Raw genomic sequence first — 23,013 nt, forward strand, 5'->3', positions numbered from 1 at the left:
TAGTCTTCTAAGTGGGAGCAGGCCCAGGATGAGTGTGAGATCGGAGAGGGGAATCTGTCTTCCTCCCTTATTTGGTGCTGGTCACTGGCTTCCTGTCATGGAGGGAATGGCTTGCTACCCTGAAGATACTTATTGTAGTTAAATATTGCCTGTGTGATAGAGACCCTAACCGTACCAATGTATAAGCCATGTTATTTCACTGGTGGTTCCGGGCAAGAAACAGCTGTTTGTTTCTAATGTTTGAAGAAAAAAAATGGCTGTATTCAGGTAGAGGACACATGGCATGGCAGCCTTCAGAAGATCCTTCTTTAGGAATTTTTCCATTATATAATCAGTACAGAGCCTGACAACCCCACTATATCACCAAATAACATATTCTTAAGTGTGCATAGCTCGTGTGTAAGATAGATTTCTAACCACATAGATAGCCTCATGTCCTCAGTCAGGGAGATATAAAGCTGAATATTTGGTTCTCAGACTGTCTTTCATGAGGATAAGATACTAAATTGGCATCAGACAGGGAGCAAAATATATTTGTTGTGTATTTTCTTCTTTCTTACAGGAGAAAATGTGCTCTTCCATACTTGGAATGCAGCAAAAGAGCCTGATACAAACTCTGCAAGCCCTGCCTTACAGCTGCAGTGTGTAAAAGAAAATGAAACTCTAGTGAAAACTCCAAGGAACATCTATAAAGCGAATCCTGTTGAGATGAAAACTTCAGATAATGAGACAGAGCCTTCAAAGACAGTATCCAGTGCAAACAGATTAAGAGGGTCCATGGAGCTCAGAAATCTGCAGAAGCTGCCTATAGAAAGTAAGAATGAGGACACAAAAACTGACACTGTTGAGGACATCATGGACCAATGTCTGAGCAGGCCACCACTACGAGAAAAGAAAATAGAAGGAGAGATGAAGGAAACTGAAAGACTTTTTGAAACATGTAAGGAAATTATTGAGTCAAAAGAAAATTCTGCAATGATGGCAGCTGGGAGGGGATCAAGAAGAACCTGGGGGCATAAAAGTGAGCCAGCTTCCAACCCACCAGGTCTCAAGAGGTGGCCTGAAACAGCACCCATGAAGGACATGACAGACACCCAAGATCTCCAAACACAAGATCTTACCAAAGAACCAAGGAATGAGAAGGATAAGACCACTAACCTATACCGGAGGTCTTTACAAGCAGAGCCAGTCAACAATCCAATGAGCACGAACAGAGAGCTCAGGGCATCTCAGAGGAAAGTGGATGTGAAAGAAGAGCTCTCAGCAGTCGGGAGGCTGGCACAAACACAAGGGCAAACCGTGCACACACACAAAGATTCAGTGTCCACAATGCTTCAGGAAACTCCACGGCAGAAAGTGGACCCAGAAAACTCTGTAACTGGAGGGAAGAGATGGCCAAGAACAGCTAAGGAAGAGGTCCAGCCCCTGGAAGACCTGTCTGGCTTCAAAGAGCTCTTCCAAACACCAAAACGCAATGACAAGCCTACAACTGAGGACAAAACTACTAAAATACCTAGCAAATCTCCACAGCCAGAACCAGTGAACACCACAAGAAGCATGAAAAGATGGCCCAAGACACCTTTGGGGAAAGTAGCTACCGAGGAAGAGCTGGCTGCACTGAGGAAGCTCTCACAAATGCCAGGAGAATCCACACACACACCCAAGGTACCAGGTGAGGACAAAGACATCAGAGCATTTAAGGAATGTGCAGAGCAGAAACTGGACCCAGCAACAAGTGTAAATGGCAGCAGGAAGAGGCCAAGAGCAGCTAAGGAAGAGGCCCAATCCCTAGAAGACCTGTCTGGCTTCAAAGAGCTCTTCCAAATGCCAAAACACAATGACAAGCCCACAACTGAGGACAAAACTACTAAAATACCCAGCAAATCTTTACAGTTAGAACAGGTGAACACCCCAATAGGCACAAAAACACAGTCCAATAAACCTGTGGGGAAAATAGCTACAGAGGAAGAGCTGGCTGCACTGAGGAAGCTCTCGCAAACGCCTGGGGAACCCACACACACCACCAAGGTACCAGGTGAGGACAAAGGCATCAAAGCATTTAAGGAAAATGCAGAGCAGAAACTGGACCCAGCAGCAAGTGTAACTGGCAGCAGGAGAAGGCCAAGAGCAGCTAAGGTAGAGGCCCAGCCCCTAGAAGACCTGGCTGGCTTCAAAGAGCTCTTCCAAACGCCAAAACATGACAAGCCCACAACTGAGGAGAAAACTACTAAAATACTCAGCAAATCTTTACAGTCAGAGCCAGTGAACACTCCAACAAGCATGAAAAGATGGCCTAAGACACCACTGGTGAAAATAGCTATAGAGGAAGAGCACTCAGCACTGAGGAAGCTCTCGCAAACACCAGGGGAACCCACACACACCCCCAAGGTACCTGGTGAGGACAAAGGCATCAGAGCATTTAAGGAATCTGCAGAGCAGAAACTGGACTCAGCAGCAAGTGTAATTAGCAGCAGGAAGAGGCCAAGAGCAGCTAAGGAAGAGGCCCAATCCCTAGAAGACCTGTCTGGCTTCAAAGAACTCTTCCAAACACCAAAACACAATGACAAGCCCACAACTGAGGACAAAACTACTAAAATACCCTGCACATCTCCACAGCCAGAGCCAGCGAACACCCCAATAGGCATGAAAAGATGGCCCAAGACACCTTTGGGGAAAATGACTGTAGAGGAAGAGCTGTCTGCAGCAAGGAAGCTGTCGCAAACAGCAGGAGAACCCACACACACCCCCAAGGTACCAGGTGAAGACAAAGGCATCAGAGCATTCAAACAATCTGCAGAGCAGAAACTGGGCCCAGCAGCAAGTGTAACTGGCAGCAGGAAGAGGCCAAGAGCAGCTGAGGAAGAGGCCCAATCCCTAGAAGACCTGTCTGGCTTCAAAGAGCTCTTCCAAACACCAGGTCACACTGAGAAGTCAATGACTCATGGCAAAACCACTAGACTATCTTGCACGTGTCCACAACCAGGACCAGTGGCCACCCCAGTAAGCATGAAGAGACAGCCCAACACAAGTCTCGGGAAAGCAGATGTGGAGGGAGAATTTTTCGTACTCAGGAAACTAACGCCATCATCAGGCAAAGCCATGCACACACCCAAACCACTGGTACATGATGAGAAAGGCATGAGAGCCTTTAGGGGGACTCCAAAGCATAGATGGGACCTGGCAGAAGATTTAACTGGACACAAGAGGAGGCCAAGAACCCCTAAGGAAGAGGCCCAGGCCCTAGAAGACCTGTCTGGCTTCAAAGAGCTCTTCCAAACACCAGGCCACACTGAGCAATCAATGACTGTTGACAAAAGCACAAAAATACCCTGGAAATCTTTACAACCAGCAGCAAGCAACACTCCAACGAGCGCGAACAGACCGCTCCGGATATCTCAGGGGAAAGTGGATGCAAAAGAAGAGCTCTCTGCAGTCGGGAGGCTCACACAAACACGAGGGCAAACAGTGCACACACACAGAGAACCAGTGTCTCAAGGTAAAGGCACCACAATGCTTGAGGAAACTCCACGGCAGAAAGTGGACCCAGAAAACTCTGTAACCGGAGGGAAGAGATGGCCAAGAGCAGCTAAGGAAGAGGCCCAGCCCCTGGAAGACCTGTCTGGCTTCAAAGAGCTCTTCCAAACACCAGGTCACACTGAGAAGTCAATGACTCATGGCAAAACCACTAGACTACCTTGCACGTGTCCACAACCAGGACCAGTGGCCACCCCAGTAAGCATGAAGAGACAGCCCAACACAAGTCTCGGGAAAGCAGATGTGGAGGGAGAATTTTTCGTACTCAGGAAACTAACGCCATCATCAGGCAAAGCCATGCACACACCCAAACCACTGGTACATGATGAGAAAGGCATGAGAGCCTTTAGGGGGACTCTAAAGCATAGATGGGACCTGGCAGAAGATTTAACTAGACATAAGAGGAGGCCAAGAACCCCTAAGGAAGAGGCCCAGGGCCTAGAAGACCTGTCTGGCTTCAAAGAGCTCTTCCAAACACCAGGCCACACTGAGCAATCAATGACTGTTGACAAAAGCACAAAAACACTCTGGAAATCTTTCCAACCAGCAGTAAGCAACACTCCAACAAGCATGAACAGACCGCTCCAGATATCTCAGGGGAAAGTGGATATGAAAGAAGAGCTCTCAGCAGTCGGGAGGCTCACACAAACACGAGGGCAAACAGTGCACACACACAGAGAACCAGTGTCTCAAGGTAAAGGCACCACAATGCTTCAGGAAACTCCACGGCAGAAAGTGGACCCAGAAAACTCTGTAACTGGAGGGAAGAGATGGCCAAGAGCAGCTAAGGAAGAGGTCCAATCTCTAGAAGACCTTTCTGGCTTCAAAGAGCTCTTCCAAACACCAAAACACAATGACAAGCCCACCACTGAGGACAAAACTACTAAAATATCCTGCACATCTCCACAGCCAGAACCAGCGAACACCCCAATAGGCATGAAAAGATGGCCCAAGACACCTTTGGGGAAAATGACTGTAGAGGAAGAGCTGTCTGCAGCAAGGAAGCTGTCGCAAACAGCAGGAGAACCCACACACACCCCCAAGGTACCAGGTGAAGACAAAGGCATCAGAGCATTCAAACAATCTGCAGAGCAGAAACTGGGCCCAGCAGCAAGTGTAACTGGCAGCAGGAAGAGGCCAAGAGCAGCTGAGGAAGAGGCCCAATCCCTAGAAGACCTGTCTGGCTTCAAAGAGCTCTTCCAAACACCAGGTCACACTGAGAAGTCAATGACTCATGGCAAAACCACTAGACTATCTTGCACGTGTCCACAACCAGGACCAGTGGCCACCCCAGTAAGCATGAAGAGACAGCCCAACACAAGTCTCAGGAAAGCAGATGTGGAGGGAGAATTTTTCGTACTCAGGAAACTAACGCCATCATCAGGCAAAGCCATGCACACACCCAAACCACTGGTACATGATGAGAAAGGCATGAGAGCCTTTAGGGGGACTCCAAAGCATAGATGGGACCTGGCAGAAGATTTAACTGGACACAAGAGGAGGCCAAGAACCCCTAAGGAAGAGGCCCAGGGCCTAGAAGACCTGTCTGGCTTCAAAGAGCTCTTCCAAACACCAGGCCACACTGAGCAATCAATGACTATTGACAAAAGCACAAAAATACCCTGGAAATCTTTACAACCAGCAGCAAGCAACACTCCAACGAGCGCGAACAGACCGCTCCGGATATCTCAGGGGAAAGTGGATGCAAAAGAAGAGCTCTCTGCAGTCGGGAGGCTCACACAAACACGAGGGCAAACAGTGCACACACACAGAGAACCAGTGTCTCAAGGTAAAGGCACCACAATGCTTGAGGAAACTCCACGGCAGAAAGTGGACCCAGAAAACTCTGTAACCGGAGGGAAGAGATGGCCAAGAGCAGCTAAGGAAGAGGCCCAGCCCCTGGAAGACCTGTCTGGCTTCAAAGAGCTCTTCCAAACACCAAAACGCAATGACAAGCCCACAACTGAGGACAAAACTACTAAAATACCTAGCAAATCTCCACAGCCAGAACCAGTGAACACCACAAGAAGCATGAAAAGATGGCCCAAGACACCTTTGGGGAAAGTAGCTACCGAGGAAGAGCTGGCTGCACTGAGGAAGCTCTCACAAATGCCAGGAGAATCCACACACACACCCAAGGTACCAGGTGAGGACAAAGACATCAGAGCATTTAAGGAATGTGCAGAGCAGAAACTGGACCCAGCAACAAGTGTAAATGGTAGCAGGAAGAGGCCAAGAGCAGCTAAGGAAGAGGCCCAATCCCTAGAAGACCTGTCTGACTTCAAAGAGCTCTTCCAAGTGCCAAAACACAATGACAAGCCCACAACTGAGGACAAAACTACTAAAATACCCAGCAAATCTTTACAGTTAGAACAGGTGAACACCCCAATAGGCACAAAAACACAGTCCAATAAACCTGTGGGGAAAATAGCTACAGAGGAAGAGCTGGCTGCACTGAGGAAGCTCTCGCAAACGCCTGGGGAACCCACGCACACCACCAAGGTACCAGGTGAGGACAAAGGCATCAAAGCATTTAAGGAAAATGCAGAGCAGAAACTGGACCCAGCAGCAAGTGTAGCTGGCAGCATAAGGCCAAGAGCAGCTAAGGAAGAGGCTCAGCCCCTAGAAGACCTGGCTGGCTTCAAAGAGCTCTTCCAAACGCCAAAACATGACAAGCCCACAACTGAAGACAAAACTAATATACCCAGCAAATCTTTACAGTCAGAACAGGTGAACACCCCAATAGGCACAAAAACACAGTCCAATAAACCTGTGGGGAAAATAGCTACAGAGGAAGAGTTGGCTGCACTGAGGAAGCTCTCGCAAACACCAGAGGAACCCACACACACACCCAAGGTACCAGGTGAGGACAAAGACATCAAAACATTTAAGGAATATGCAGAGCAAAAACTGGACCCAGCAGCAAGTGTAACTGGCAGCAGGAGAAGGCCAAGAGCAGCTAAGGGAGAGGCCCAGCCCCTAGAAGACCTGGCTGGCTTCAAAAAGCTCTTCCAAATACCAGGTCATACTCAGGAGTCAATGACTGTTAGCAAAAACACAAAAGTGCCCTGCACAACTCTACAGCCAGAACCAGTGGACACCACAGTAAGCACAAGGAGACGGCCTAAGACAGGTCTCAGGGAAGTGTCTGCACTGAGGAAGTCCAGAGAAACCTCAGGGGAATCCACACACATGCACGAAGTTCCAGTAGGTGAGGACAAAGGCATCAAAGCATTTAAGGAATCTGCGGAGCAGAAACTGGATCCAGCAGCAAGTGTAACTGGCAGCAGGAGAAGGCCAAGGGCAGCTAAGGGAGAGGCCCAGCCCCTAGAAGACCTGGCTGGCTTCAAAAAGCCCTTGCAAACACCAGGTCACACTGAGGAGTCAATGACTGTTAGCAAAAACACAAAAGTGCCCTGCACAACTCTACAGCCAGAACCAGTGGACACCACAGTAAGCACAAGGAGACGGCCTAAGACAGGTCTCAGGGAAGTGTCTGCACTGAGGAAGCCCAGAGAAACCTCAGGGGAATCCACACACATGCACGAAGTTCCAGTAGGTGAGGACAAAGGCATCAAAGCGTTCAAGGAATCTGCGGAGCAGAAACTGGATCCAGCAGCAAGTGTAACTGGCAGCAGGAGAAGGCCAAGGGCAGCTAAGGAAAAAGCCCAGCCCCTGGAAGACCTGGCTGGCTTCAGAAAGCCCTTGCAAACACCAGGTCACACTGAGGAGTCAATGACTGTTGACAAAAGCACAAAAATGTCCTGCACTTCTCCACAGCCAGAGCCAGTGAATACTGTGGTGAGCACAACGGGATGGCCCAAGAGAAGTCTCAGGAAAGTCTCTGCACTGAGGAAGCTCACACAAACATCAGGGGAATCCACACACACGCATGAAGTTCTAGTAGTCGAGGACAAAGGCATCAACGTGTTTAAGCAATCTGCAGAGCAGAAACTGGACCTGGCAGCAAGTGTAACTGGCAGCAGGAGAAGGCCAAGAGCAGCTAAGGAAAAAGCCCAGCCCCAGGAAGACCTGGCTGGCTTCAGAAAGCCCTTCCAAACACCAGCTCACACTGAGGAATCGATGACCAATGTTAAAAACACTAGGTCCCCACTACCAGCACCAGTGGACACCACAGCGAGCATGAAGGGACAGCCCAAGGGAAGTCTCAGGAAAGTCTCTGCACTGCAGAACCTCACGCAAACATCAGGGAAAACCACACCCACATCCACAGAACCCCAAGGTGAGGATAAACACATCAGAGTGGCTAAACAATCTGGAAAGCAGAAATCGGACCCAGCAGAAAATGTAAATGGCAGCAAGAGGCAGCCAAGAGCAGCTAAGGAAGAAGCCGAAGCCCTAGAAGTTCTGGCCCACTTCAAAGAGCTCGTCCCAGCTCCAGGTCAACCTGGGGAATCAAGAAACAATGCCGAGAGCCTCAAGACCACTCCAAAGCATCCCCCTGACAGCAGGGAACCTCTGAAAACATTCAGGAGGGTCCTTAGGGTCCCTAAAGTACAACCCATGGAAGACACGGTGGGCACCAGAGACCCTATAAAATCGCAGAGCAAAAGCAACACTGCCCTGACCTCCAAGAGGAAGTGCAGAAAAGATGACAGTGTCTCGGGAACCAAGAGGCTGCGCTGCATGACTGCCACAGAGGGAGCTGTAGGGGAGGAGCCAGCCAGCAAGAAACAGAGGTCCAGGCCCAGGGAGAAACGCACACCACCTGAACCCTTGGCAGTAGTGAAGAAAAGTCTGGGAACTTCTGCAAAGAGCATGGAACCCATGGAAGATCTGAACAGCAACAATGTGAAAACTAAGAAAAAAGAACACGAAGTTGAAGGCTTGGTCATTCCAAATAAGGTAATGGAAAGTGTTACATAATCATTAAATGTCATCTTGGATAGATGTCAGTTCTTGCATAATAATTTGCATATAACTTGAATTTGAAAGTGGATATCCTTTCCCAAAGGGGTGTCATGCAACACAGTGGGTAACTGCAGGCTGTGGTAAAGAATCTTCCTGACATCTGTAGAGGGAATAGACTAGTTTGGGATAAGAACTAGTCAGAGTGGTTAATGCAGACTTTAAGAAGAATTGTTCTTAAGAATCCAGTGAGTTATGTTCATCTTCAAATGTTTGAAAACTTGATCAGAGAAAAGGTGGGCAATTCAGTTCTGTGTTGTCCCAGACACTGACACCACTACCAGGACCGGGTACAAATACTACCCATGTCACTGCTGAGAATCAGAACAATGTCGGTAGTGTGTGTCCTTGAGAAGAACAGCACTGTTGGCACTGTCAGCTCACTGCTGCATCCAGAGAAATTTGGGAAAACTCTAGCTGTTCTGCTTTAGCAGTGATTGTTAAAGGATTAGTAATTCATTTACTGCCTGTAAAATGGGGGCATTTTCCTATAATGTAAACTATAAAGATTTGACATCATATTAGGTTTGTTGTTGAAATTTATCCTGAATTTCTTATTTCTAATTTGTTAGTAGAGATAATCATTCCTCCATAGGATCAAAGTACCAAGGCATTACCTTGACTGTCTTAGATGAGATAGTCTAGAAATATATCTTAGTAAGTTAATCGATATAAAATTTTTAAAGGATTTCTTTTAGTTTACTTTGGATTGTTGTTTTCCCTGTTGAATTTTGAGATTTGTTTTACTAATTTTTGGAATTTTTTTGGCTATCTTATTTCTTTAGGGAATATCCCTGCGCCCCAGACGCCAAAATAAAACTGATACAGAGCAGCAAAAAGCTGAGGTTCCTATAGCAGCAGAAAAAATTAAAATAAAGAGAAATGAAAAGAAGTCTGTGAAGACCTCCCAAGAGTTGGAGATTGAAAACCCAGGTGATGGGGCCAAGGAACCCACAGCAAGGGGCAAAGTCAGTGAAAGCAGAGTGTGCTCGAGATCCCTCCGGCAGAGTAAGAGCTCCCAGCCCAGCACAGCACAGGAGGAGGGAGCCATGGAGGGTGTGGGAACCCACACACAGAACCAGAGAGAGAAAGGAGTAAGAGGAAATTCAGACTTCATGCGCTTGAGGTCAAGGAAGATTACAATCCAGCCAGCAGTAAACTTGCTGGAGAGCAAACCTGAGCAGAGAGCAACCCGGGCTGTCAAGAGATGTGCAGAAAAGCCAAAGGAGGTGAGTAATTTAAATTTTTTTCAAAACATAGAATGTTTTAATATATTTTTGCCCAACATTGCAAAGGCAAACGAAAAGCATTATATTGATATAAAACACCACCCTGCCAGCTGCCGGTTATACCGATGGAAGGAGCACTAATCCAAGCCGTATGTTTTGTCATTTTAGCTATATTTTGTCTGTTTTGGGAATACCACTTCAGATAGCAAATTCACATGATGATGACTATTCAGGAAGAACTAGGAATTCTCTAGCTGCTACTTTCAGACTGCTGATGGCATAAGTCATACCACAATTGTAGGCAGATGGCTTCAGTCTTTCCGTAGTTCACAAAAACTTGCTAATGCAGAAAGGTGGTCATGTACAGATGTCCAAGGAGTCCTTTGGAAAGCTAGGTTGAACAAACACCAGGCCAGCGGTGCTACGTGAGAGTTCCCGTTCAGCACAGAGTGCTGCTCTCTCGCCCTCCCTCCGCCAAAGAATCTATAAATGCTCCTAACATAATGCCAGATTTAGCTGCTCATAAATTATCTGTCATGTGAACAAATCCATAATTCGTGATTACATTCAATTAGTCTTCTAGGGGATCCTTGATTTAGCTAGTTTAAAATTAAGCTAGCTTGAATTGCTACCTTTTTGTGAGTGGTATAAATTTGATTTATACCATTAGGGACACAAAATTTGGACCTAAAATTACTATATTTTGAGATCAGAAAATGAAACTAATATAGTGAGAACCTCTTTAGAGACAGACTGAGTATCTGAGGCAGGTGCGATTGTTCAGACACGCACCCTGCAGAGCACACTAGGAGGCTGACGCTGAGATTGCTAAGAAGAGTGACAGATGGCCAGGTGCCCCCAGTACGTGCTATACAGAAGGCATGGAGCTGAGCAGGAGGACCTGTGCTTCCGGATGGTGGGATGGAAATTCTAGGGGAGGTACTAATAGAACGTTCCAGAGAGTGAGGAGGAGAGGCTCAGAGAGGTACATCGATGCTCATGCAGATGTCGTAAGTCAGAGATGGCACTGGGGACAGGGCAAGATGAGATACCCAAGACCACAAGAGCAGCAGGAACGCAGACAGCTGACGTGGGCCAGCACATTCACAGGTGTTCGCTTGACAGGCTGTAGACACCAGATTCACAGTCTGGAAAATAGTGCTTTATCAGAGCAACACTGAGAAGAATAAAAACAAATATTCTTCTAACTGGGATTATTGCTAAACACACAATGGCAAATCCCCAAAACTGAGCTAGGCCTGTGTTCTACATGGGGACATTCAGGCCTCTTTCTCACATATAAGCACCTGGGAGCCCCCTAACCCTAAGTGGTCCCCAACCTTTTTGGCACCAAGGACCAGTTTCATGGGAGACAATTTTTCCACAGACGGGGGCAGGGGGAGGTGGAGCTCAGGTGGTGATGCCAGCAATGGGGAGCAGCTGTAAAAACAGATGAAGCTTCACTCGCTCTCCCCCACCACTCACCTCCTGCTGTGCAGCCTGCTTCCTGAGTTTCGTGGAAGACAATTTTTCCATGGACCAGCGGTGGGGGAAGGTGGTGCTTTGTGGCCCAGTTCCTAACAGGCCCCAGATTGGTACTGGTCCATGGCCCAGGGCTTGGGATCATAGCCCTAACCCGCACGGACGTGCTTCTCTAGCGTCTGTCCTGAGCTTGCTGGGTGTCCGTGGCCGTCTGCAGGCCCAGAAAACATATGTGTGACATGGATATGTTCTCCAGGAAGAAGTTTTAACTTCCCCGGCTTTTCACAGTGGCGTCTTCCCCTCTGAGCTGAAAGAAATAAGAACCATTTTGAAAGTGAACACCAAGGGCAGCAGCAAGGAAGTGACCCGGGTTCAGATGAACACACCCTGGCCTTACTGAGCAAAGGGAACACGCCCCAGCAGATACTGTTTCATACTCGAAGTGTGATGTCTAAGCTAAGGAAGGACCACCGTGTGGGACGGTTGGAGACTGCAGGGGCCAGAGCTGTGGCCACAGCTGTAACGTGTGAATTCGCTGCTTTACAAATGACTGTCTCATTTGGTACCAGCTGAAAAGGCAGGAATTTGTTTGCTCTCTGCTAAGGATAGCGGTAATAACACTGACCTAAACTCACATTCAGGACCTCATCGAATGTCCCTGCCACCCTCAGAGTCATGAAGGAACAGCCACAGAGCAGGTGAGGTGACCTCCTGCCCTGCTCTGTAAAGGCAAAGACAGCAAGAGGGATTCCAGCCCAGCAGATGTGTCAGAGGAGCGAGTCTTCCCTGACTTAGCTTGTGTCTTTGCCACTCAATTGTCATGTGGAATGCGGTTTTCATACTCCACTCCCACCTGACAGAGTGCGTGGTCTACCATTTGACCTTTCCAGATGGATATTTCAGTCATTAGGATGAACATGTGTGTTGCACCATGATATGGTGAAGTCTTCAGACAGTGTGAATCTATTTACCATCATTTGCATCCAAACTAAGTCATAGACTTTTTGAATTCCTGTCTTTTGTTTTTCTAACTCTTGTCTTCCCTGCTGTCAATGGTCACCACACAAAGTTGTTTCTAAAATATGCCTACTGTCGCGCTTAGCTTTTTCTCACTGGCCGTTGTGTGGGACTGTGTTAAGTCAAGAGTATAGACACCAAGGTTTGAGGGCACCCATTCTGGAAAGGCAAGATCTTTTGTTTTCTTTGGATTTGATCCAAAATCAAAATGGAAATGCCTCCACCTCCCAGCTGCTCCTAAGCAAACACTGCCCTGCACAGGACGTGTACTTCAGAAGGCCTCTGGTCACACTCAGTTAGAATATTGTCCTCCTCACAGGGATAGGTTGGTTTAGGAGATGCAAAAGATTTAATCCTGACTATACATTTGAATTCAGGTTTTCTTAATGCCATTTTTTAGTTAGTGAAAATGTATACATTGGTGAAGAAATTTTGTGGGCTTTTTTGTATTATGTATTAGCTTAAAAATGCATTAGAAACTTTTATATGAAAGTATAGAATATTTAAATGTAAAAAACTAACTAATAAAAACAGTTTAAAGAAGAAAAAACATCTTTAACAGCATATATCTTAAAACTCATTTCCAACATCAAAATTAATTTTCTAGAATTAAAGACCTGCATAATACCTAGTAAGGGTTTGGGGTTTTGCAGAGTAGGGTCCATTACAAAAATGGTTCTTTAAATTACTTAAGAGTTATATTTTTTCTTCCCAAACAGGGTAAAGACATTGTATACATCAAGAAAACAAGAACCAGAAGTCAGCGGGACAGTGAAGATATTTAGCCAAGAAATTTAAGTGGAAAAAAATATAATAAAATTAGTTTTGTGATAAGTTCTAGTATAGTTTTTGCCATTAATTTGAAAGTGAATTTTCAAAGTCATGCTATCAGTTTATCATACAGTTTATCAGAACAAACAGCCCCACAGGGAGCTCGTGAAGTGAGTCCCTGGGGCTCCTGGGGTGGGAATAGCTGAACACGCGTGTGGGGGAGCAGCTTCCGCTGAGGTTTGCCCTCAACTTTGCAAACTAAAGCCCTGAAGGGTGTCGCCTCCCACAGCATCTACATCAGCTGTGACTGCAGCCCTGGCCACCCCAAGTGCCACTGCTGATGTGTTTTGCCTGTGTTTCCTTCAGAACGTGCAAGGCAGGAACCCCTATCCGGGTTCAGTCCCAACACTGAACAGGTGCCCAGTAAACATTTACGAATTGATGGAGAATAGATTAGATGGCTTAGGTGCATTCTGGCTCGCTACTTTGTTGCTGTGTGATCTTGGACACTCTTTAAACTCTGCTGGACAGTTTCCCCACCTGTGAAAGGCTATTTAGCGCCCAGGCTCAGGGTTGTTGAGAGGATTAAATGAGACAATGTGTATAAAGCACTTGGCATTTTACTTGGAGCTTGGTAAGCATCAGTATATGCTAACTATCATCACTGTCAGACGATGAATATATTTTCCAGATGCCTAAAGCTCTGAGATTCTTCCTGTGGCTCATACATTCTGTATCCTCAGGGATTTCTCTTTGGAGAAGGTGAAGGGAGAATCTGGAACATAAAAACTCTGAATAATGTGTATATGTCTCCATCAAGCCCCCATAGTGTCAAACAAATTGAGGAAAACTACCCTGCCACAAACGATGCAGAGAAACATGATCTAACTAAGAGTTGAGTAACCAGATTTCAGGATTATCCAAGCTGAATATGGTCCCTGCAGGAGAAAAGAAAATGACAAAAGTGAATATCTGTGATGTGGTGGCTGAAATCTGATACCACATTAATAGTGTCTTTAAATGACATCTGATCACAGAACGAACGCTGGTGAACTTGGCCCAGGCGTACAAGTCTGGTTAAAAGGAACGATGCCCTGCCGTGGGTCCAAGCATGGCTGGGACGTGGGGAAGCTCACCCCTCCGCAGAGAAGGTTTTGTAGGTTTTAATCCAGATCAGTGATAAGCAAACGTTTTCTCTAAAGTACAGGACAGTAGGCTTTGTGGGCAATGCTGTCTATGACATGACTCAACTCTGCCTTTGAATCCTGAGCAGCCACGGGAACTGCATACACAAATGGGCGCGGCTGTATTCCCAAAAAGCTGTTCACAAAACCAGACTGGGGGCCCATTTTTTTGGTAGAGAGCCTTAGTTTGGAAATCCCAGGTCCAGGGAAATGGATGATTTAATAGATTTAATATATACACCTCCTGGGACATGTCACATTGAAATCAGCAGCCCCCTGTAGCACGTCATAAGCTGGCTATTAGTTTTATTCATTTGCCAAACTTGAAGAGTTTTCATCCACTATTTCTTTGAGTACTTTTTCAGCCCTGCCTTCTTTCTCCTCTCCCTCTGTGACTTCAATGACGTGAGTACTAGAGCTTTCGTTATAGTCCCATAGGCCCGTAACTAAGGCTGAGTTCATTTTTTTATTGTGGTAAAATATACATAACAACAAATTTACCATGTTAACCGTTTTTAAGTGTATAGTTCTGGGGAATTAAGTACATTCACATTGTGTGTAACCATCACCACCAACCATTTCCAGAACTTTTTTCATCTTCTCAAAGTGAAACTCTGTATCCATTAAACACTAACTCCTCATCTCCCCTCCCCTCAGCCCCCGGCCCCACCATTCTACTCTCTGTTCTATGAGATGGGCTATGTAGACACCTCACTGAGCGGAATCATACAGTATTTTTCCCTTTGCGACTGGCTTATATCACCTAGCATGACACCCTCAAGGTTAATCCACGTTGTAGAATGTGTGAAAACTTCCTTTTTAAGGCTGGATAAGATTCTGTTGGGCGTGTATCCCACATACTGTTTATCCAGTCACCTGTCAGTGGACCCTTGTGCTGCTGCCACCTTTTGGCTATTATGAGTAGTGTCGTTATGAACTTCGATGTACAAGTGTCTCTTCAAGCCCCTGCTGTCGATCCCTTTGAAAATATACCCAGAAGTGGGATTGCTGGATCATGCTAATTCTACCTGTGTTCTTCTTTCTCCCCCAGTGTATTTTTCTCTCCCATGTTTAGATCGGTTAATTTCTGTCCTTCAGTTTGCTAATTCTTTCCTCTGTCCTCTCCATTCTGAACTTTTTATTTCAATTATTTTATTTTCCAGTGCAAGAATTTCCATTTGGTTCTTCTTTGTATCTTCTTTGCTGATACTTTGTATTTCTTTGCTGATATTATTTCTTCCTTTGTTTTAAGCATGTTTGTAATTTCTTGTTGAAGTGTTTTTACTTTGGCTGCTTTAAGATCTTGGTCAGATAATTCTAACATCTCTGTCATCCTGATGTGGGCATCTAATGATTTTGTTTTCTCAGTCTGTTTGAGAGTTTTCTGGTTCTTGGTATGATGAGTCATTTTTTATTAAAAGCTAGGCATTTGGGGTATAATGTTATGAGATGCGGAATCTTACTTAAACCTGCTTTTGCTGACTTCCTGGTATTTCAAACAGATGGGGAGGGAGGGGCACAGCCGCATTCATTACACTGGGTGTAGGTGGGAGCTCAGTTTCTGGTGTGGCTTCCATTGGCCCTTGAGGTGGAGGAGAGAGGGTGGTTCTTGTTACTGCTGAGTAGGGTGGGAGCTCTGGGTCCCCACCAGGCCCCCACTAATGCCCCCTGGCTGGATATGGCAGGAGGGCCTCACTACTGACCCCAACACCATGGGGGGAGAAGGATCTTGCTACCTCTGCGTGGTGGTGACAGCCCTGAATCTCCACTAGGCCTCCTCTGACACCAGCCCCATGGGAAGGGGCAGAGGAAGGGAACCTTGTTACCACCCAGTGGGTGTGGAAGTCCGGGCTCCCCGGGGCGCCTCCACTTCCCATGCTGGGGGGAGGCAGGGTGTGCATTACCATGCAGTGGGGGTCAATGTCCTGACTGCCTGTGTGTCTTCTCCAGTACCGTCCCAGTGGGGAAGGAGGGGATGAGGCTCCTTGAGTCCGGAAGTCTGGACTCTTCACTCAGCTGCTGCTGGTGGAGGTGAGGGGAGGCCTAGGGCCAGGGTTTTTCTATGCTGTTTGGCTGGAGCAGAGCGATGACTATCTACAAGTTCTCTGCCTTGCTAAGCTGCCCTTTCCTGCATCTTTGGCTGTTGAGAACAGGCTGTTATCAGGGCTCTTTTAGGTCTGTGCCCATTAGTGTCTCTGGGTTGCTGGCTTCTTTAGATGCAAGTCTGGGGCGTATGAGGCAAAAAGTAAAAATAAAAATACACTCCTCCTGCCCCTGTCCTCCCAGGGAACTCACTACCATGTCATTCCTCTGTTCCTGAGGTCCCTCACTGGTCTGCCCTCTTCTCTCCACATTTCAGAGTCTTTTAATGTTTGTTTTATATATAGTGTCCAGGGTTTTTAATTGCTCTTAGTGGGAAAAACAGGACAATGTATGTTAACTCCCTCTTCCTGGAAGCACAGGAAAAGGGTGCTCAAGGGGAGGCCTAGTCAGGTTTTAGAATTTAAGAAGAAAGGCAATGTTTTCTGATTCCACCTTGCTGTGGACTTCAAAGTGTGAAGTCATCTTCCTCGGAAACTCTGGGTTGGGGGTGGGGTTAGGCTTAGGGTCCTATTTGGGCCTGAGGAAGAACGTGGGCTGCCTGGAGGGGGCGCTGTTCCTCTGTGCGTCATGCAGACCGGCTGAGACCCGCCAGCCCGCTGGCCACTGCGCCCACCCACATCTTAGGGGCTGTTTCTGTGCCAGGTGGGAGTTAAAACAAATCATCTGTGCAAACCATTCTCACCTCCCAATGCACGTCACATCTGAAAGGACGTCAGGCACAGTAGTGAAATGAAGGGACATGAAGGCAGAGAGACACAGGCTCGTAGTCAAAGTAAAGGTTTATCCTTGCATCAGAGTGGTTTAGATCTTGCAGTTTGCATATACAAAGAATTCAGCAACATTCACTGGCATTATAATCAGAGCAAGATCAAATTATAAATGTAACAAAAGAAAATATAGTTGAAACTGTCATACATACATATATTATAAAGACTGCACATAAATTAAACACAACTTAGTTAGACAAATAAAGAAGTATCAGTAATCATACATTTAAAAAAATAACATGGGCATGTCTCCAAGTGCTGAAACACAGGTGTCGGGCTCATTTAAAAAAGTTTTTAAAAACACATAAAAATACCTTTTAAAACACTGGTATGCATTCTTCGTTCATGTAGCACATGGAGAGAAACCCCAAAGTCAGTCACACAGTGACCGAGAAAGCATATGGATCAGAACGGTCATCTTCTAATCGCTATTTGGCATTTGATGCAACGGCATGCAACACACAAAGACGTGAGAGGAACAGTGATGTTGTCCACAGTGGGCTGTTTTGTTCTGTACAAGGGACTTTCTTTGACTGAAGGGAAGAAGAGATGAACTTTCCAGGCTGCACAGAGAAGACACGGATCCCCTCTGCACCCAGTTAGCCCCAGGAGACCGTCTGAACCTGGCCTCTGCCCAGGCCCCTCTGAAGGGCAGGTGTTGCCCCAGACTGGGGAGGGGCAGGTCCTGCATCCCAGGGAGAGTGGCTTCTGCCTTGTTTCTGGAATGAGAACGGGTTGGGAACAAGGCAGAAACCTTGCGGTGGACATCTGGGACGGGCCAAGCTGGCAGGACGGCACGTAAGCAGGCACTTTCCTGAGGACACCCCAAAACGGTCTACCTTAAAGGTACTTCTTGATACAAGAGATGCCAGTTAGACCACGAAAGGGCTTCAGGGATCCCGACGAAGGGCTCCTGAACTGGGACCAAAGCCTGTGCCCCTCAATGTTGACTGTGAACTCTCAAATAAATCAGCAGCGTAATGTCCCCTTCAGCACCACAAGCTGTCTCTGTTTCTAGGGCTCGGCACTGAGAAAAGCTTCTTTCCCTCTCTTCTCCTTTAGTCAAAGAAAGGCTTTTGGGTTTGGGATTTTAACAATGAGAACAAAGGGGACCAATCGCCGAGCATCAAAAAGCTCCTTCCATTGTCCTCTTCCACCTCTATGCTTAGTCGCCGCACGGCAGGAGAGAGGATGCTGAACTTCAGCGTGTGCAGCCCAGGGATGCAACTGGTGGTGACACGGCAGTCACAAAGTGTGGTTCACCCTTCCTGTGGGGCACCGACTCGCCCTTGGCTGCGGCTCTGAGTCGTGGAGCAGGCTTGATTACCTGTGACCTACGACTAGAACGATAACTATCCCAGGGCTGCATTTGCACACGCTATCATTGAAAAGAGGATAAACACTGAAACAGGAGGTGCAATCAGTTGTCCATGGAAATGTCAGATAAGGCCTTTAAATCTATATATCTCTTTTAAAAAGCAAAAATGTACCAAAAATGCACACATTAAATGCTTTGAGTAAGGTAGACCAGATGTCCTCTTATCTATATTGTGCTCATCTGCTAGGTACCTAATGGCCATAGAGAGATAACTGGCATTAAATTAAATGTTTCTACATTCATGCCCCCTGCCCTTCTTGTGCCCCATAAGCCAATCCTATCTGGCAGTGGGATCATTATTTATCCAGTGTCAAAGGTCTCAGTAGTATTTCCATCCAAAAATAAGTTAGCCTTTAGAGTAAGGATTTCTCTTTCTTTTTCTTTTATTTAACATGGAGGAGTGGGACTATAAAAAACTGTATAAATCTAGATTTCAACGTTTCTTTTCTTATAAACAACCTTAGCTTTGTACAAGAAATTTTTAAATACCAAAATGCTTCTCAGAACATTTAAAGTGTAATCACTCGTGGTTATTCTACTGTTTCTACCCCAATGTGTGCTCCTCGATTGTGTGTACGTAAGACGCTTGGCTTTATTCAGACGTTTGGATGGGAGGTGGTTTTGTATCGAGCCTCCAAGCATAGCTCAGGACCGGCACGGGCAGCAGTGCCACAAAGGGAGGGAGAGTGGGAGAAAAAGCTGGTTGGATCCTCTGAGGGTTATCCGGGTCAGACAGACAGACAGATGGACAAATGGTTTGTGGAGTGCAGCTCTGGTGGCTGGTGTTGGTGTACCCAAGGCCGTGGGCCAACCGGATGACATAGCATTTACTTCTCTTCTCATCCAGCCACCATGGTGTAGACATGGTCTTGAATAAACACATTGTTAAATATTATTATGTAGTCACCAACTACTCTAATGTGTTCTAGACCTGGGTTTAGGTGCAAAATCTTCGTGGATCTTTATAATGTGAAGATAAACCTCATGCGTGGTGACCGAGGACTTTACAAAAGTCCATTTTTACATAGTATCTTCACAAACAGTTTGCTTTCGAGAAATGCTGCTCTTCAGAGTTATCAATCAGTGTTAGGAAAGAGAACTTTCAAATGACTTCTGAGTCCTCGGCTGTTTCCTTAACAATGAGCATGTGTTTAGTACTGGGGCAACGCACGGGCACATTAAGATTTAGAGCGTCTAGAGGTGCTGAACGTGTGAAATTAGATAGCATGAATGTGATGAAAAGTTAAGATATTTACTGATATTAGCAGAAATATATATTTTATGGTATATTATTTCACCTTAATACATTATTCCAATTTTCAAAAGGGGTATTTAAGATTTAATAACTTTATAGTAGGTGGCCTTGAAGGCATAACAAAATATATACAAAGAAATTAGGAAGGATATTAATGTCAACTGTGAAATAAATTAACATGATTTTTACAAAATATACTGACCATTAAATTAAAAAATATTTTAAGGCAGGAATCTTCATTTGAAATTAGCATAATCAGAAAATATATCAATAAAATCTTGTACCACTTTGTAGCAGAATTCATACTGTTCCTGAAAGAAAAACAAGAGTACATTAAAATCATATTTCAAAAAATATATTTGATTAACTTAGGAGAAACACTAACAAAAAAGACATAAATAAATCTATTTATTACAATACTGGATACCTTTATGCACATCAGCTTCTGTTACATAATTTAGGCACATGAAAATTTCCAAATAAAGCTGTTTTCCTACGTAGAAAATATCAATGTTTAGTTTCAGAGTAGTGTATTTTAGAATGGTCTGAGTAAAATGTCTTTAGTTTTCATTTAACTAGAAAACAACTATTGTTGAACTGAAAAAAAAAAGAGGAGTACTAACATTGCCAGATAAACTTCATAATGCAACAAAAAGTAATCAAAGTTAAATAAAATGAAAATCCAGATTATTTTAAGTCTAAATTTACTCCACAAAAGGGACAATGTTTTGTATACATTTTACTACAGGTCGAAAGAATAATGCCTTACAGTTACATGGGGCATTTATCTCATTAAAATGCTTTCGCACCTGTCCACCTGTTTTCCTCCTGCAGCCCCATGAGGGACACAGCCAGGTCAGCGAGTTAACGGGTGGCTGCTGGGTGGTGCCGGTGGCACCATCAATGACGGGCTCTTGATGGGGAGAAATGAAACAGGCAGAGAAAGTGACTATTGCCAAACTGGAAGAGCCAACTGTGGGTCTTCGGAAAACCAGGTGGGCGTAATGGACAATGGGCAGGGGAGGGACCCCCAGGGCTCCAGTCACAGCTGATGGCAGCTCACCTGCCTCTCACATGGAAGGGTCTGGTTACTTGCAGACCCTTGAGTGGGACCTGTGAGCGTGGGACCAGGAGACGGACTCGGGAGGCCTGAAAGGCCAAGCACTGTCCTCAGCACCCACCCCTCTTCTTTCCAATACGGTATCCTCTGCTGCTTCTCAGCACACAGGGAACGAACGTCTGAAGCCTTTTAGGCTGGCAGGTGCCAGACATTAGCTAGCTCAGCCCTTCCGCAGCTCTCAGTCTGGCGGGATGGGGTGGAGCTGGGTTTTCCAGAGAAAGAAAAGGTGGTCCTGACTTTGCATGAAGTTTTTGGGAGAACCAGATTGCAGGGGTCCTCACTTCTGGAACTTCCCACCTGATCAGCCAACCCTCACAAGGAAAAGGAACATGAATTTCTAGAGGGAATTCTTAAAAATACAGGCTCTCTTTAGAGGAATAAGTGTTCCCATGACCCTCATAAAGTGTTACATGCACAAACTGGCTTTTGACTCCACTTCTCCAGCTTCTTCTGTCTAAAGCTACAGTGGCTGAATGTCAAGCCGGCTCCAGTCTGGGAGGGACGCAGAGATAGTCATTACCCACTCGCTGTGGTCACAGGGAACACACGAGCTAAGTGCTGGCCAGCCAGTGTTGTCTTGAGCACCTGTGACTGGTGGCCAGTGATCGATAAAGCGTATTGGGAAGTGTGCTTGGATGACACAGGCCACAGACAGACATTCCTGACCAAGCCACAAGGCTCAGGGAAAACAAATGCACTTGTGGCCTTTGGAACAAACGCCAGGTCTGACTAAAGGCCATCGGGGATGCTGGAAGCAGGTCTGCCCTGAGTGGTCAGCAGTTAGAAGTTGGTGCGTGAGCCCGCCTGCAGGGAGAGTCAGCCTGCACGTAAGCAGGCATGGCTTCGCCCACTGCGGCTCCTGCCGTAACACCCCTGCCAGATGTTAGGTCTGGCAGCATGGAGCCATCGCTAAGCCCTTCGGTTCTGGCGTCAGACAGAACGAGTTAGAATCTCATGCTGACACAGTGCCTGAGGATCTCGGGCAGGCCACGCAGCCGTCCCAGGTGGAGGTGCCTGCAGGACACTTCTGTGCACAGAAGTGGCCACCAGCGTATGGTGAGGATGAGACGAGAAAGGTGTCTGTAAACACCTGATTCCACAGCACCGACACCTGACAGTTACTACTCAACGACTAACTTCTCCCTCGTTTGTTTGCTAATTCACCGCTTGCTTTGGAGCACTTGCTATGGGCCGGGCGTGGGCTGGATGCTGACTTTAAAAGTCAGGTTACAAAGTGCTCCTTCAAGCTGTCACCAGGCAAGAAAGCCAGAGAATATCTGAGGGCAGCTTCCCAGGACGGGAGCGTGGAGAGAGAAGCCAGGGCCAGGAAGAGCAGAGCTGAGACCGGAGGGCACCTGCGTGCTAGACGCTCTTGGAACTCAGACATGGCAGCCAGACTAGGCAAGCTACCGAGAGCTGCGAGCCCCCAGAAAACCAAGGAAGCGCCGTCTGCTGCTGCTCGGAGATGCCCTTGGCTGTGGTTTGCTGGGCGCCGCCCTGGGGCCAGCACTGTGGAGCCCCAGGCGTACTGAAAGCAAATTTTGCACAGTGACTGTAAAGGCAGAAGCGTCAACCCCATGTCCACAGAAAGGAACTGAAGCCCAGAAAGTGGAAGGAGCTTGTCCAAGTTCACAGAGCCACGAGCAAGTCCAGCTCTGAAGCTGGGACGATCGCCACAGCTGCCGCTTCCAAGGCACCACGTGGCGTATCTTTTACACCGCACGGCTGGCCAGGTGGGGCTAATGCTATTAACCTATTAACGCTGCCTGGGGACACCTGCCGTCGAATTAAAGCAGGGAAGAAACCGAACAGTCTGGTTCATCATTATTTCTCTTTGATTTCTCTTTGAGGGGGTTCCTATTAAGTTTTTATTAATTATCATGCTATTTTGGTCTGAAACACCTCTTGTGGTGTGGTGTGCCAGTTTTTCCACGCCCACAGTTGTTCTAGCTTGTGATGCGCCCGGGCTGTCAGGGGCGGGCGTGCCCGTTTAGGAGGCACCGATCAGCCTCTCAGCATCTCCCTGGGGCCTAGCGAGGATGCCAGTGCTGGGACCGGAGCTCCATGACTCGAGAGAGCTTTCCGGGTGCCTTTCCTTCGGCTGTTTCCAGCCATCCAGGCTGCCACCTCGGCCACAGCTGGTGGGGAGCCAGCAGGCCACGATTCCCCCTGAGCCTCGTGGCTCCCAAGCCTGTATTCACCGTGGGACCATTCGGGGGCTCTAAATATGTGGGTGTCTGGGTC

General features: G+C 46.8%; 2 protein-coding genes across 8 annotated transcripts in view; one reads left to right on the forward strand and one right to left on the reverse strand.

Moving 5' to 3' along the window:
• MKI67 (marker of proliferation Ki-67) overlaps nucleotides 1-13,025 on the forward strand; it is a 28,166-nt gene extending 15,141 nt beyond the window's left edge. For 4 of the 5 annotated variants that reach the window (XM_045568166.1, XM_045568162.1, XM_045568163.1 and 1 more), the window contains 3 exons: nucleotides 563-8,400; nucleotides 9,249-9,692; nucleotides 12,911-13,025. In XM_045568166.1, coding sequence (XP_045424122.1) covers nucleotides 563-8,400; nucleotides 9,249-9,692; nucleotides 12,911-12,976 — 8,348 coding nt within the window. In that variant the 3' untranslated portion in view covers nucleotides 12,977-13,025. The remainder of the gene's footprint in view (nucleotides 1-562; nucleotides 8,401-9,248; nucleotides 9,693-12,910) is intronic. The other variant, XM_045568165.1, reaches the window with a different exon arrangement.
• Nucleotides 13,026-19,632: 6,607 nt separating this feature from the next.
• The window catches only part of PTPRE (protein tyrosine phosphatase receptor type E), a 75,987-nt gene continuing 72,606 nt past the window's right edge, over nucleotides 19,633-23,013 (reverse strand). For all 3 annotated transcript variants that reach the window (XM_045569368.1, XM_045569369.1, XM_045569370.1), the window contains one exon: nucleotides 19,633-19,960. In XM_045569368.1, coding sequence (XP_045425324.1) covers nucleotides 19,886-19,960 — 75 coding nt within the window. In that variant the 3' untranslated portion in view covers nucleotides 19,633-19,885. The remainder of the gene's footprint in view (nucleotides 19,961-23,013) is intronic.

This window comes from Lemur catta, chromosome 14 (assembly GCF_020740605.2).
Source record: "Lemur catta isolate mLemCat1 chromosome 14, mLemCat1.pri, whole genome shotgun sequence".
NCBI classification, from domain to species: domain Eukaryota; kingdom Metazoa; phylum Chordata; class Mammalia; order Primates; family Lemuridae; genus Lemur; species Lemur catta.